Source organism: Acomys russatus, chromosome 13 (genome assembly GCF_903995435.1).
Source record: "Acomys russatus chromosome 13, mAcoRus1.1, whole genome shotgun sequence".
In the NCBI taxonomy this organism is placed as follows: Eukaryota; Metazoa; Chordata; class Mammalia; order Rodentia; family Muridae; genus Acomys; species Acomys russatus.
In genome coordinates this window covers 64,846,314-64,862,314 of record NC_067149.1, presented here as the reverse complement: position 1 = coordinate 64,862,314, position 16,001 = coordinate 64,846,314, and the positions used below count along the sequence as shown (strand labels likewise).

Sequence of the window (16,001 nt, the reverse complement as noted above, 5' to 3'; positions counted from 1 at the left end):
GTCGACACTCAACCCAGATCAATCAGTTATCAACCATTTCACTAACTTGCTCTGTCTACACCTCCATTTGCTGTCCTTCCACACTCTCAACCACTCCCAAGTTACCTCAAGCAAAAAAGAATTTCAGCTCTCTGGGCTGTCAAGTGTTTTGTCCAAGACTTAGCCCTAGATTTCTTTTTTCCTTCTTCAACCAAGCTAACTTGGGCAGTGGGGAACACTAGGAGAGGCTATGTGTGAAAAAAGCCTGTAACTTCAAGGAGTGCTAATGAGACAACAGCACCTCCACAACAGATGATGTCTTAGTTACGTTTCCATGGCTGTGACAAAACACCATGACCAAGGCAACTCAGAAAGGAAAAATTTGATTCAGCATTCACAGTTGCCGAGGGTTACCATCCATGACCACCATGGTGGGGAACATGACAGCAGGCAGGCATGACACTGGAGCATTAGCTGATAGCTTACATCTTGGTCTACGAGCGTGAGGAAGAGAGAGAGCTAACTAGGAGTCGCCTGGCCATCTTGGCACCTCAGAGCCCACTCCCAATGATGCACCTTCTGTAACAAGACCCACCCCTCCTAATCCTTCCCAAACCGTTCCACCAACTGGGGACCAAGTATTCAAATATTGAGCCTCTGTGGGCCGTTCTCCTTCAAACACCCACAAATGAACACGAAAAGTTGTAATTCCGTCTGAATTAAAAATCTTTCTGTGTCAAACAGGGACACCGTGCATTCTATGAAAGAAAAGTTTGGAAAGAAACTCTATGACGCATTATTGAGGTGAGTGAGTTGCATAAGAGCCGTTCTCAACCGGTAGGGCATGGCCCCACTGGGTGTTGAGGGATACCCTTTGACAGGGGTTGCGTATGAGATACCCTGCATATCACACATTGACATCATGATTCATAATAGAAACAAAATGACAGTTATGAGCTATCAGTGAAAATAATTTTATGGTTGGGGGGGGTCATCGTATATGAGGAATTGTACCAAAGCATTAGGACGGTTGAGAGCCACTCAGGATGGGACAATGGCTTCACCATTCATGTGCCACAACTTAGACACCTTCCTGCATTTTGTCCTGAGCATGGTTGACATCATAGCCTTTGAAGATGTCATGTCAGGCGAACACTAGCCTTCCACTTTCGTTTGACATCATCAGCAAACAGCCTGTACATGGGAGACCATGTGTGCCTGTGCGTACAGGTTGATAGGCAGTGGGGGACTCTTTAGTACATCAGTTTGAAACTGAGGGAGCTTTGGAGTTCAAATATATACTAATGGAATTTGATAAATACATAAAAAATATTTACATATTAAATCTGTGCTAGCATCTTAGCAACTAGCATTATTACAATAAGTGAACTATGTATGCCTGACAATTAGAAGTCACCTAACCAGGGACAGCCATTTTTATTTCTAACACCGTTTTCATCACAGAGGAGAAATCCCTGACATGAATAGTATTTTGGATCGAGATGACTTAACCATTATGAAAAGAGCCATTTTTTCAACTCAGGTAAGGAAAATTTTAAAGTACCCATCATCTCCCATGATCATTAAAATCAACCTAGGCAATGTTTTCTTCATTCCTGTGAATAAATCTCCTAAATTAGAGTTAAAATTTTTTCTCTTTTCATCCTATTTATATGTTGTGGTTGTGGAACAGGGCATGTGGGAATCAAAGGACAACTTGAAGGAGTTAGATTCTCTCTTTCACCATGTGGGTCATGAGATGGAGCTCAAATCATTAGGCTTGGCAACAAGAACCTTTAACTACTGAGCCTTTTTACCCACCCAGAAAAAAATGCTCAATGTCCCTTGAATGGCTTTGTAAAGTCAGATTTTTTTACTACTCTGTGGATTTTTCTTTCTTCCACCCTTCTTCATCCCCTTTCTTCTTCCCTTTCAACCTCCTAACACTAGATAGGAGAGAAAAAAAGAATAGAGAAGAAAGGGGTCAAACGTTATCATTAGACTCTTTCCTGCTCATTTGGGCCATCGAGTTCCTTGGAGCAAACTTGATCGTCACTGTTGGCATATTTAATTTCTTCTTTGTGCACAACTCCTTAACAAACTACAAACAAAATAATCAACCAACCAACCAACAATTCACCATGCTTCTTGGGGGCCCTAGCATTTATATACCCTCTGAAAAGCCCTTGGAATTCCAAATGTTACACAATTGCAGAAACTATCTGCAGCTGGCAAAATCATGCCTTTGCTAGAGCATGAGGCAAGTTACAGTTAGGTGCTGTGATGCAGCCCCATATCTCCACACTTGGGGATTAAAACAAAAACATAGTTTTATAATATTTCTGTGTTTTTCAAGAAGCTAAAATTCCCAAATTCTCACTACAATTTTGTATGTGCTTTTATGATTTATTTCTAAGGGATTCTTTTAGAAATCTCACCAAGTTTTTTTTTTTAACCATTTACACAATTCCTTTTGAACTAATACACTCTACTCAAAACCTATGACCATTATAACAAAGAGCCTTGTGAAAATGTTCACAAGTGCAGAATCTACACAACAGTACAGAAAATGCCAGCACTTCTCAGCTGATTGGAATCGTTATTTTAAAATGTAAGGCAGTATACTAGACATGTATGGGGCTCCTCTGTTAATAGTGCGGTTTGCTAGACAATTCCAATGAGTCAAGTTCAGCTTGGCTAAAGATTCCAAAGTACCTTCCCACTCTAGATAAATCCAGAAGCAGCCATGACAACACTGTGGCTGCAGGAGAGGAACAGAAGTTTTCTACTCCCGGTATGTGAAGAAAGTTCTGGAACTCTTTCTCTTCCCACAAAACACACAATGCTTAGTCATGATAGGCTGCATCATCTCAGAGGATTGAGTACAGCCAGGTGCATGAAATGTCAATAACCTTTTGCAGAAATGAATCATACTTACTAATACTTTTCACCTCCGACATTTTCTTCCCTCTGTTCCCTCAGAGACAGTCTTTGCCTCCCGTGACCACCCACAACATGATTGATGATTCTACCGATCCCATCCTCAGCACCATTAGACGAATCGGACTTTTCAACAACCGTGCAGACAGAGTCAAGGTGCAACTAATTGTTTTGATATAGACTGCTTCAAAATCGTGCAGAATAGGCTGTGGCAAAGACTCAGCTGGTAAAGTGCTTGCCATGCAAGCATGAGAGCCCGAGGTTACCCTCCAGCCCTCTGGTAAAAGCATGGCCTGGTGGTACATGCATGAAATCCCAGGGCTCAGGGGAACCCCGGGGATCCCTGGAGCTCACTAGTAAGCCAGCCAGGTTTAATTGGCGAGCTCCAGGCCAAAGAGGAACCCTGCATCAAAATTAGCGTGGAGAGCTCCTTAGAAACAACACCCAGGGCTGAGCTCTGGTCTCCACACAGGTGTGCACACAAGAACACATATCCCCCACAGCCATATGCACATATCTAAACAAAAGAATCATATAGCATAAACTACGGAGGGAATTTATTACAAGCTCTTCATTGTTTTAGCATCTTCCAGAAAAAAATGTAAGCATTTCTAAAGAGAACTGATTCTGCTTCTTGTTTTAGGTAATTAGAATACTCTTAGATATTAGGTAACTATGAGCTTTAATTCTAATATTTGTTTTCATTGCACAATGTTACCAGTAGGCACCAGGAAATTACCGAAATTTTAGTGATCAAAGTATAATCTAAAACTTACTTTAGGAAAGGAATCTGATATGAGTTATGTCTTTAAATTTTTTCTTTTGTGCATTTTATTCTAAAATTATATTTATTCGTTTATTTATTTTGTGTGTGGGGTGGAGGTGAGATGTGTCATGGAAAGGTCAGAGTGATGAGCCAGCTCCCTGGCCCTGCAAGTGTGTGTTACAACAAGCAGAGTGATAAGCCAGCTCACTCCCTGGCCCTGCAAATGTGTTTGTTAAAAAAAATGCTAATGTTTTGTTATTATTTCATGTATAAGGGTGTTTTGTCTGCATGCATGTCTATTGTTTTAAAATTATATATGTATTATTTATAGGCCCGGCTAGTAATCAATCAAGACACAGACCTTTGCTATATTTTAAAATAGTCTTAGTAAACCTGGGGCAGGGCAGAGATCAATCTTTTAAACTAATTTTTATAGTGGGGCCTTAGGCATGGGATCCCTGTCTCAATCTCATGTTATTTGTTTTTTAATAACTTTTATTAAGTTACCTCTCATCTATAATCCTAAATACTTCTTAATGTTTTTTATCTGGGCCAGATTTTTTATCCACATCGACCATGGGGTTTGTTTTTGGTTTTTGTTTTTGTTTGTTTGTTTGTTTGTTTGTTTTTTAACCCATGACAGCTTTCTTTTTTTCACTTTAGGTCTTTCTCCTTTCTCCTCTTTTGTGGCAGTTTTTTTTTAGGATTTTTTTTCTAGTCCCACCTATCTCTTTTGCCCTGCCCAGGTGGGATGGCTTTTTATTAAGCAAAAGTAGACAGCAAGCAGAAATTAGTATCAAACTACATCAGACCATGCCCCAACATCTCCCCTTTTGTGTGTAAATACCATGTGTATGCCTGGTACCCAAGGAGGCCAGAGGAAGGCATCAGATAATCGGAAACTGGAGCTATAGATGGTGGTGAGCTGCCATGAGGATGCTGGGAATTGAACCCAGTTCCTCTGGTAGATTAATTAGTGTTCTTCGCCATTGACTTACCTTTCCATCCCCGCAGCCTGGTTCCTATTTGGGTTCTGCACACCTACACAGCCAGCCCTATATGCATTTCTCCATCTTCCAAGTCCTGTGTATACACTTTAATAAGCTTGAATTCCAGAGCCTTTTTTTAAAAATAAAAATGTCCATCTAGGCACCACCTCTTTCTTCTCTGTAACACCCTCACTGGCCCAGTCCACTTGATATAACCGATGAATCTCAGTTGGCACATGATTTTGCTTTGTATTAGGACTCACCTTGGCATCATTCATTCTGGACAACTGGACAACTGAAAAATGATGTGTAGTCATCACTACAGTACTATACAGAGTAGCTTTGCTGTCCTAAACACACTCTGGGCTCTGCATATGCACTACTGCATAGTGTTTGGTAACTTCTGTAGTTCTGTCTTCTCCAGAATATCATACAGTTATGACAATGTACATATAAGTAGGTGCTTGTGCCTTGATCCATTGGTTCTTGAACACTGACACACCAGGACAGACGCCTTCACGTATGTGCAGCATTTTTCTTGAGTCAAGTGTGATTTTTTTTGAGCAGAGGCATAAATACCGTCTTCACAAGATACTTTAGTTGTCATGTGGCACGGTCTAATTTGGATAGGACTGTTCCAAAACCTTTCCTCCCCTCAGCTGCGTTTCCCTCAGCTAAACTGACTCATGAATGGGTCACAGGTGATCCCGGTCAAGTTGGGAACAAAACTGGCAATATGACAGGGGTCAGCAGCTGGGGAACCAAATATAAGGGTCCTTGGGAAACAATCCTGGAGGGGTCTTCAGGTCTAATTTAGTGTGAAAGCGGAACATGTGCTTGCTAACTCTCTACCCTGTGATCCGAGGTGTGGAGCTGGAGGTTAAGTGTGCAGGGCAGGGACTGTGGGCTGCAGAGTGGAGGGAGGAGTCTGAGTCCTTTACAACTGATCTTTCCCTTTGTCCCTGGACGCGCAACACATGGACTCTCTAGTATTGAAATAAGCAAAGTGCAGAGGGATTTTTTTTTTCCTCTTCATTTTCTTCATTAGAACTTTTTCTTTCAGGTGATCTTGCACCCGGAATTTCTGTCCTCCACCAGCCCCCTACTGCCCATGGATTATGAAGAATTTGTCCGAGGTTGTCACCTTGGGGTATTTCCATCATACTATGAGCCCTGGGGTTACACTCCAGGTATGTGATGTATGTCGGCTGCGGGTCGATTCTGTTTCAGTTACATGTTATTTCAAGTGTGTATATGGAAAGTTAAAGGTGAGTGGGAGTTTTACTGAGGCTTCGATTTCTCAGTTTGTTTAAAGAATGATTTGGGTTGGATACATCTCAGGCATCAATTTTATGATTAAGGACAGGGACAAACCTATATGTGACTGTTCCACAGTAGGGGTTTGCTGCCTTCTGAGCATGGCCCAACCCAGTGCCTCACTGTGTTACAAAGAGGAAGACATTGTTTTATGAGGATTGCATACTACTTGGTTATTTCTATACATCTCATTAGTGTGAAGTAGAAACCAAGTAGATAGAGCTAGTATGAAAATTGAAACTCCTCCAATATGGTTTCCTAAAAGCTATTTCAGAAGAACACATTTTAAATATTTTAATGGGTCTTGGAAAACAAAAGTTGGCCGTAAAAACCCCTCTACTTCCTTGTCTCTCAAGGTGGGTAAGGTGTTGTAACCGATGCGTCATATGCTCAGAAACTTTGCCATCTCTGCTTATTTTGTTTCCAAATGGATAGTGAATTCTCAGATTTACTATTTGCCGTTCCTCTTCTGATCCCTAAGTGATATGGTTATCATTAGCAACCAGGACGATGGATTTGCATTTGTAATGAAGTGTCCTATTCAAAGAGAAGTGTGGGTTAGGAGCACAGCTCAGTGGCACAGCATGTGCTTACAATAGTCAAGGCCTTCTTTCCAATCCCCAGCATGATGAAATAAATAATAAATAAAAAGCGAACAGTCTGACTGTATTCCAGCTGTAAAGAATGAGGTCATTGCTTTCCTGTGTCCAGTTGGGAAGAAGACATATTCCTCATGATGTAGGTACAATTGCACTTATTTTAAAACAAAGTGCTAAAATAAGTGTATTGACTACAGTATAGCCCAAGGGACAACAGAGGCCAGGTTAAAGGGAGAGGTATTATTAAAAGAAGAACTTTCACAATGTCTATATGTTCAAAATTTTTCAGGTGTATTGTTGCTTTCTCTGCAAGTATGTATGACTATATGAAATGCTTGCAGTACCCTCAGGGGCCTGAAGAGAGTGTCAGGTCTCCTGGACCTGGAGTTAGAGATGGTTGTGAGCTGCCGTGGATGCTGGGAACTGAAGCCAGAGCAAGGCAGCCTGTGCTCCTAACCACAGAGGCAGCTCTCCAGCCCCTATGCTGTGCGTTTATTCCCACAGAGGCAGCTCTCCAGCCCCAATCTGAAATTCTGTAAGGAGAGAGTGCTGTGACCTTCAGGACAGCAGCGCAGGGCCCTGCAGCTCTTGCTATTCTGATCTGTTGTTTCAGGTCTATCAGATCATAACACAAGGATCCTGTCCTGTTGGAGTAAGCAAACCATAGAGAACTTGATTTTAATTTTTTTTTTTCTTTTCTTTTCTTCATTAAAATTTTCTCTTCAAGAAGATTTTGCACACAGAGTTTGTGCCTTCCACCTGGGTGATTTGTCAGTAGTGGAAAATGATTTAAACTTTAACGGACAATATATGACTGGTTCTTGAAAGTTGTCCTAAAAATGCATTTATCTAGTTCGTCTTTCTCCCTTGTAGTTCTAAAAATTGCTATTGGTGTCACTTCTACATTTTTTCCTTTTTACTTGTTCTCTCATACAATACATCCTGACCTAAGCCTCCCTCCCTCCACTCCAATCAGTTCTCCCCCACCCCATCACCATTCCCCAGAGCCACTGTTTTTTCCCTTCAAAAAAGGGCAGTGATAGCAACCAAACACCACATAACAAGACACAACAGGCTGGAGAGATGGCTCATTGGTTAAGAGCACTCATCTGCTCTTCCAAGGGTCCTGAGTTCAATCCCCAGCAACTACATGGTGGCTCACAACCATCTATAATGAGATCTTGTGGACAGTCACACATGCAGGCAGAACAGTGTAATAATAATAATAATAATAATAATAATAATAATAATAATAATAATAATAATAATAATAATAATAATAATAGACACAATAGGAGTAGGCACAAACCCTCAGATCTAGGCTTGGCAAGGCAAATCAGTAGGAGGAAAAGTGTTCCGAATGGGCCAGAGAGTCACACCCCCGACCCTCCCACTCCTTCTGGTAGGAATTCCACAAGAACACCGAACAACACAACCATAACACATATGCGGAGGATCTAGTACAGCCACGTACAGGCTCTGTGGTTGCAGCTTCAGGATCTGTGAGCCCCTATGGGCCCTGCTTATTTGATTCTGTGGTTCACGTTCTCCTGGTGTCCTTGACCTCTCTAGCTCCTTACAGTCTTTCTTCTCCCTCTTCTTCCAGGTCCCCCAGCTCTGTCTAATGTTTGCCTGTGGGTCTCTATGTCTGCTAGGTACGAAGCTATGAGTATAGCATTAGAAATCATTCCACTATTTATTTATTTTATTTATTGGCCAGTTGTGTTGGTTCTGTCCTAGGTATCTGGGCCATCTAGTTCCTGGTTTCCAGCCCCTCTAGGAAGTGTCAGGCATGGGATCCCTCTAGTGGAGTGGGCCTCAAGTTAGACCAGTTCACTGATTGGCCACTCCCACAGACTCTGAGCCACTGTTGCCCTACTGTTGCAGGCAGGGCAAGTTGTGGGTTGAAAGTCTTGCGACTGAGTTGGTGTCCCAGTCCTACCGCTGGATGCCTTGCCTGGTTACAGAAGATGGTCGGTTCAGGCTCCATATCTCCCTTTGCTAGGAGTTCCTTGCTAGGGTCACCCACATAGGTTCCAGGAAGTTTCCACTGCACCAGGTACCCACATTGCTCCCAAATGCACCCAATTTTTAGTCATCTCTCCACACTCCTTCCTCCTTCCCTTGCTTCCTCCTTCCTTCCTTCTTTCCTTCTTTCCTTCTCTTCCCAACCTGACTCCTCAGTTCCCACCCCCAGCTGCCCCAGTCCGCATAATCTAGTCTATTTCCCCTTTCCAGGGAGTTCCATGCATCCGCCCCAGAGTCCTCCTTGTTACCTAGCCTCTTTGAGTCTGTGGGTTGTAGCATGATTATCCTTTATTTAACAGCTAATATCCACTTATAAGTGAGCACATATCATATTTGTCTTTCTGTGTCTGGGTTGCCTCCATGTATTTGCCTATAAATTTCGTGATTCATTTTTTAAGAGCTGAGTAATACTCCATTGTGTAAGTATACTAGGCTTTCTTTATTCATTCTCCAGTTGAGGTACATCGAGGCTGCTTGAAGTTTCTGGATATTGTTAATAAAACCACTATGAACATAGGTGAGCAAACGTCCTTGTGTTAGAATGGAGTATCTTTTAGGTATATGCCCAGGAGTGGTATCGCTGTGTCTTGAGGTAGATCGATTCCCAGCTTTCCAGGGAGCCATGATAATGATTTCTATTGTGGTTGTATGAGTTTCCACACCATTGCCAGAAGGAGTTATTGATCTTAGCTATTCTGACAGGTATAAGATGGAACCTCAAAGAAGCTTTGATTTGCATTCCCCTGATAATTAAGGATGTTGAACATTTCTTTAAGTGTTTCTCAGCCACGTAGATTCCTGTATCAAGAGTTCTCTGTTTAGGTCTGTACCACAGTTTTATTTTGATTATTTAGTTTGTTGGTGTCTACTTTCTTGAGTTTTTTTAAAAAAAATAATTTGGATATTAGTCCTCTGTTAGATGTGGATAATTTTGGTAAGTAGTATCTATCAAGACATTTATTAATTTCATTTAGATTTCCCAACTTTGTGTAGTACAGGTTCTTTTAAAGTATGACTTAAGGATTCTTTGGATTCTTTCGGTGTCTGTCGCTATGGATTCTCTCGGTGTCTGTTGCTATGGATTCTGTCCATGTCTGTTGCCATGGCTCCCTTTTCATTTCTGGTTTTGTTAATTTAGATATTCTATGTCTATCTTTTAGTTAGTTTGGATAAGGGCTTGTCTATCTTGTTGCGTTTTCTCAAACAACCAACTCTTTGTTTTACTGATTCTTGGTATCTTTGTTTTAGTTTATTGACTTCAGCCCTTAGTTTATTTCCTTCCATTTACTCCTCTTAGGTGTGCTTGTTTCTTTTTGTTCTAAAGCTTTCAGATGTGTAGTTAAGTTGCTAGTATAAGATCTAATTCTCTTACATACTTAGTGCTATGAACTTTCTGTTGGCACCACTTTCATTGTGTTCCATAAGTTTGGGTATGTTGTGCATTTGGTTTTATTGAAATACATGAAGTCTTTAATCTCTTTATTTCTGTCTTGACCCAGTAGTCATTCAGTAGAGAGTTTTTCAGTTTCCATGGGTTTGTAGGCTTTTTGTTGTTTTTCATTGTTGTTGAAATCCAACTTTAATCCATGGCGGTCTCATAGAATGCATAGGATGCACCCACAAGAGAGTAGTGGGGCATATGCCGAGGAGATTATAATAACGGAGAACTTGGCTGTGTCCAAACACATACCCTCCCCATAAAGTTGCCAAGCAGAGCCACGAGCTCAGAACAGAACAAAACCAGAAAATAGCCAGCTGGACTCATGTGGTAGAGAGCAGTGGGTCCCAGCGAAAACTAGGACTCCAGCTCTCTGGTGTCCCCGATTCTGGGAAGTGGCAAGTTACATCAGATCTCCACCCTTTAACGTCTTCACCTGTCAGAGAGGGATGCCATCAGCATCGCTTCACAGGAGGTTTCAAAGATCGCCTGCACAGTGAGTGCACAGGAGGCTTAGTACCATGCCTGGCAGGGAGCAACAATCGATTCCGCTGGGCAGACAGGTCCTTCCCCTCTACCCGTGTGCGACGACTGGGAGCAGGTCTGAAGCTCATCCTTTGTCTACTCTTTGGCAGCCGAGTGCACCGTGATGGGCATCCCCAGTGTGACCACAAACCTCTCCGGCTTTGGGTGTTTCGTGCAGGAGCACGTGGCTGACCCTTCTGCGTATGGTGAGATTTTCTTTTACCATGTGACCTCAGGGTCTTCATGGGGCCTAACTCTAAAGTTGTCCTGAAATGAAAGTAAAGTTTATAGTTCTTGTTTAATTAAAAGTAGATTTAAGTAGAAGTCCATAGGAAAGAATGTTCTTAATATATTGACCCCAAGAAAGAATTACAAAGGGCAGAACTTGGGCAAACTTTACCTTTAACTTATTGTTTGATGGTGGTGATGTTTTTTCCCCCTTAAGTCCTAGGAGCAATGATATGGTGGCCATGGTCTTAGAGCATGCATAATGGTCACTCTGTAGCAGCCGTTCTCAACCTTTCAGAGCGGTCGCCTATCATATACCCTGAATATAAGATATTTATATGACGACTCATAACAGTAGCAAAATTACAGTTATGAAGTAGCAACAAGAATTATTATATGGTGTGGGGGTCACAACATGAAGGACTGTATTAAAGAGTTACGGCATTAGCAATGTTGCGAGCCACTGCAATGAGAACACGTTTATTCTTTTAAAGATCCGTGTCATCAAGGTAGGGGGAAAAAAATCACTTATTTAAGACTGTAAGGAGAATTTGCATTTCATTGTGTGTCTGTTTACATTGCCTAGCAACAAGACAATTAGACCAGGATTTGTTCTGTGCAGAAGCCTTCTCAGTTGAGTCGGCAGGGGGCAGCTCTCACTCCTTCGTAAGTTTTCAAAAAGTTTGTAAGCTTGTAAGCCGGAACAAGGAGTCCGGAAGAGGGGAGTTGGCTTTAGGTCCCACCTGGTGTTTCTGGTTAGTGACAATTCATAGGGAAGTACTGACTTGATATCTTTTTAAAGGTAAGATCTGCTTCGTCGGCAGAAGGCTGCTGGCGATTTTTAATAATAATAATAATAATAATAATAATAATAATAATAATAATAATAACAACAACAACAACAACAATAATAATAATAATAGAAAACATACAGCATTAGAAGAGGAAAAAGATAAAGTGGAGGCCTTGGAGGAGGCAGGTGGGCACTGAAGACAGGCTGGTTTATGGCCTTTGGTGAAACCTGAGGTAATAAAGAACATTCCTTATCTCCGAGTTGGACGTTGTGTTCTTCAGGTATTTACATCGTAGACCGGCGCTTCCGCTCACCAGATGATTCTTGCAACCAGCTGACACAGTTTCTCTACGGGTTTTGCAAACAGTCACGCCGTCAAAGGATCATCCAGAGGAACCGCACAGAGAGACTCTCAGATCTTCTGGACTGGAGATACCTGGGCAGGGTAAGCAGCTCCCTCAGCAGCGTGTTGAGGAGCCCTGCAGGACGAAAACCTTGCCTCTAGTCACAATATGCAAAACCTGCTCAGTACCTTGAGCTGGAATCGCAGTCCCTGTGTTTTTTTTTTTTTAACTGATCATAAGTTCTCACAGTCATAAACACGAGTCTTCATGGGTTAAGACAGCCATAGTATGAAGCCCGTCAGAATGTAGCATGACCCTGGTGTGTGCTGAGCTTGATACATGCCAGGCATGCAGAGATGCTTTGCGGAGTTGAGAAAGTGTCAAGAACAAAACCCATACTTGTTTTTCACAGGCAATGCAATTATATTCTATGATAATGTAGGACACCATTTGTGAATGCAACAAGTATAGGCAGTGCCTCCATTCCCTTGTGCCTTGGGTGAGCAAACACGCAGGTGTCCACATATCTTAAAACTGTGTGATTTAATACTAAGTGACAAACCTTAGCTTTCCTCTATGAAGTATTTGAATTTTCCGGGTCAAGAAACAGGAGCAGAAAATCTACACCCAACAATGCTGGTGCACAGCAGGGCCTACGTTAACGCCACTACCTCATTTGAGGGGAGAACAGGGCCAGGACCTCAGAGGTTTGTTCCTTATGTAGGTCCAGGCTGGGTTAGCATCCAGTGTCTAGATATTAAAAAATGAAATCAGTTTTCAGTCATGTTTGTATTTGATCCAGAGCTCAGTATGGCCTACATACTCTCACTCAATGTTTTATGGTATTTTTGGACATATATATTGGCAGAAAATAAAACTATAGATGGTCATTTCTTCATTTATTCTCACACTTGGGACACATATAGTTATTGGTCAATGAAATGTCTGATAGGGCAAAATATTGCATGAAAACCCACAGTAAGAAGCCGGGCCTGGTGGCACACGCCTTTAATCCCAGCACTCGGGAGGCAGAGGCAGGCAGATCGCTGTGAGTTCGAGGCCAGCCTGGTCTACAAAGTGAGTCCAGGATGGCCAAGGCTACACAGAGAAACCCTGTCTCGAAAAACCAAAAAAAAAAAAAAAAAAAAAAAGAAAACCCACACTAAGTTTTATGCTCAGTTAATGTGGAGACAAATCTTGAAGGCTCAGGAAAATACAACTGTATGTCATTGCTTGGATATTGAAACATTTATGTGTTTTTCACATTTAAGCTGGCTTTTTCTTGACAGTATTACCAGCATGCCAGACACCTGACCCTAAGCAGGGCTTTTCCCGACAGATTTCACCTGGAGCCCACATCGCCACCAACGGTAAACATTTAATGTGTTGTTTGCTTTTTTTTTTTTTTCTTCTTTGGCAGTTCTAACATAAAATTTGAATCTGGAAGTAGAAAAATATGCCAATAGTATGCCTTTGATAGTGTTGAGTCAAAGCGAAGAAGTGAGGCACACAAACCTAGAAGGCCAATTCACGCAGTAAAGAAGTATCTCATCATTACGTCTCTCTCTGCTTTGATGCTTGGAGGTTCCGTTAGGCCCCAATTCTTCAGAGAGTTATCCAACAGAGTGGGTTGATTTAACAGGAGGTAGATTTCCCATCCAGGGAAGCATTTACCTATAGAATGGCCACTTGGTAAGAATGAAATAGAGCAAATTCAAGCTTGGAAGAGGGATTGGACTTGTGTTTATGTCCCATTCAGCATGGCCCACAGGAGCTCTTTTGTAAAATGCCTTGATAATTTTATACATGAGTCCAGTGTATTTCGACCATCCCTCACCGCTCCCACACCCCAACTTCATGTTTTCTCCTTCTCTTCCTTCCTCTTCCTTCATTCTCCCTGCTCTGCCTCCCTGAGTCCAATCAGCGCTGCCTGTGTAGACATGGGTGTAGGGCCCTGATAGGTGTCTCATCACAGAGAAGGATGGGACTCATGTGTCCACCTAAAGCTGAGGAAACTGTCAGCAGCTGATGGTCACTGAGGGAGGAGAGTCTGTCCTCTTTAGCAGTGTGGCCTGTGGTAGCTTGCTCGGGTTTCAATTAGTTTTTTGCTTCCAGGCTAAGTGCCAGGAGCTTAAAGGGACTATGAATGTATGACATACTGATGTGCAAGCAAGAATGACTGAGGTAGAGCTGACCAGCGTCTTTGGAGCACACACACTCCTGTGAAACAGGGATGATGTGTTCCACACTATGGCTTTGGTGGCGTTGTGATTCTTGACACACAGTTGGTGTTCAGCATGTGTTTGTCAGCTGAGCTTTCTCAGGAACTCTGAGGCAGCCGGGCGCTGTCACTAGAAGCTTGCGCTGCTTCCTCACTGACTAAAGTGATGAAAATGGTGCCACCTTGGGAATCAGTGAGATCACCAGCCTCTGGGATTCTTCCTAGTGATGGCTGTCAGTGGCCTACTCAGTTAGTTGCCCATGTCCTGGGAACTTTCTGAAAATATCGGAAGGATAACAAAGCAATGTCTGTGGCCATTGAGACTAAAGAAAGACCCTGGGTTTTTGGAGACCTGGCACTTAGTTTGGCTGTACTCCTCACATGCTGTGGCCTCCAGCAAGTGATTTGCTTTCTCTCTGTCTCTGTTTGTCTATCTGTTTGTCTGTCTGTCTGTCTGTCTGTCTGTCTGTCTGTCTCTCTCTCTCTCTCTCTCTCTCTCTCTCTCTCTCTCTCACAGAGGAAGCAGGAAGAACAAATTATGAGAATATTGCTAAAATATCAAATTATACACTATATAATTATATATAATTATTATAGATAGTATGTAATAGCACTTGGTATATTTTAGTGTTTATTCAAAGATAATTAATTGTGTGGTTAGTGAATCCCTTTTAATGTTGATAGTACTAGAATAAAAGTTTATGAGCACCTGAAAGATCACAACTGACCACCTAATATTAATGACATTAGCACCCATACTGTCTACGTTATTGAAAACCGAGAACTCAGAGGTGGCTCAGCAGTTCAGAGTGCTTGCTGGTCTTCCAGAGGACCCGAATTCAGTTGCCAGCGCTCCTCATGGAGTGATCACCTGCTACCTCAATACCAGGGAATCTGATGTTTGTATTGGGTATCTGTGAGCACCTACACGCCTGCTGCGTGTGTGTCTGTGTGAACACGTGTGTCTATATGCATGTGCATTGGTGCATGTGTGTGTAAGTCAGTGTGTGTGTACAAAAGAGCACATGTCTTTGTGAGTGTGCATGCTTTTTGTGCACTTGTGCATGTGTGTTAGTTACACAATGTAATTTAAAAACTTAAGAGACCATTATATTAAAAATGAGAAAGTTAGCAGATGAAAGTTTGTTAAATATTGTGAGTTCCAGGACAACCAGGACTATGGAGAGAGACCTTGTTTCAAAACAAAACTAAATAAAACAAACAAACAAACAAAAAGCAACAACAACAAGAGAGAAAACCAAGACATCTTCTTTAACATTTGCGCCTTATTTGTTCTCGGCAGACGGATGGGTTTAAGTACCCCAGGCCCCCCTCAGTACCACCCTCTCCACTGGGATCTCAGACATCCAGTCCTCAGAGCAGTGATGTGGAAGATGAAGGAGATGAAGATGAAAGATATGATGAGGAAGAGGAGGCTTTGCGGGATCGGTTAAATATCAAGTCGCCGTTTTCCCTGAACCATGTCCCAAAGGGGAAGAAAAAGCTTCATGGGGAATATAAGAACTGACTCAGCTCAAAGAAGTAAGAACAATGGTCTGAGAGAGTGAAAGGCTCGCTTCCCCTTTCTTTCTTCTGAGAATCACAATGGGATTATTCTCTGCCCATGCAGAAAGGAGGCGGTTAAGTGAATGGCAGTTTTGTAATTTGGAATAAAATCCCTGTACATTTAGAGATGAGGAGGATTTTAAAAGGGTCAGGACTGGAGGCATTTTAAGATGGTTAATTGAGTTGGAAATGGTGACTCACTCCTGTCATCCTAGCTCTCAGAAGGCTGGGGCAGGGGAGTGCCATCATTTGAAGACCAGACTAAATC

General features: G+C 42.2%; 1 protein-coding gene across 1 annotated transcript in view; it reads left to right on the top strand.

Moving 5' to 3' along the window:
* Positions 1-16,001, top strand: part of Gys2 (glycogen synthase 2) — a 29,723-nt gene that overhangs the window by 13,294 nt on the left and 428 nt on the right. Inside the window, exons 9-16 of the mRNA XM_051155530.1 lie at positions 724-783; positions 1,444-1,522; positions 2,962-3,075; positions 5,738-5,864; positions 10,692-10,787; positions 11,884-12,047; positions 13,236-13,316; positions 15,471-15,709. Coding sequence (XP_051011487.1) covers positions 724-783; positions 1,444-1,522; positions 2,962-3,075; positions 5,738-5,864; positions 10,692-10,787; positions 11,884-12,047; positions 13,236-13,316; positions 15,471-15,695 — 946 coding nt within the window. The 3' untranslated portion in view covers positions 15,696-15,709. The remainder of the gene's footprint in view (positions 1-723; positions 784-1,443; positions 1,523-2,961; positions 3,076-5,737; positions 5,865-10,691; positions 10,788-11,883; positions 12,048-13,235; positions 13,317-15,470; positions 15,710-16,001) is intronic.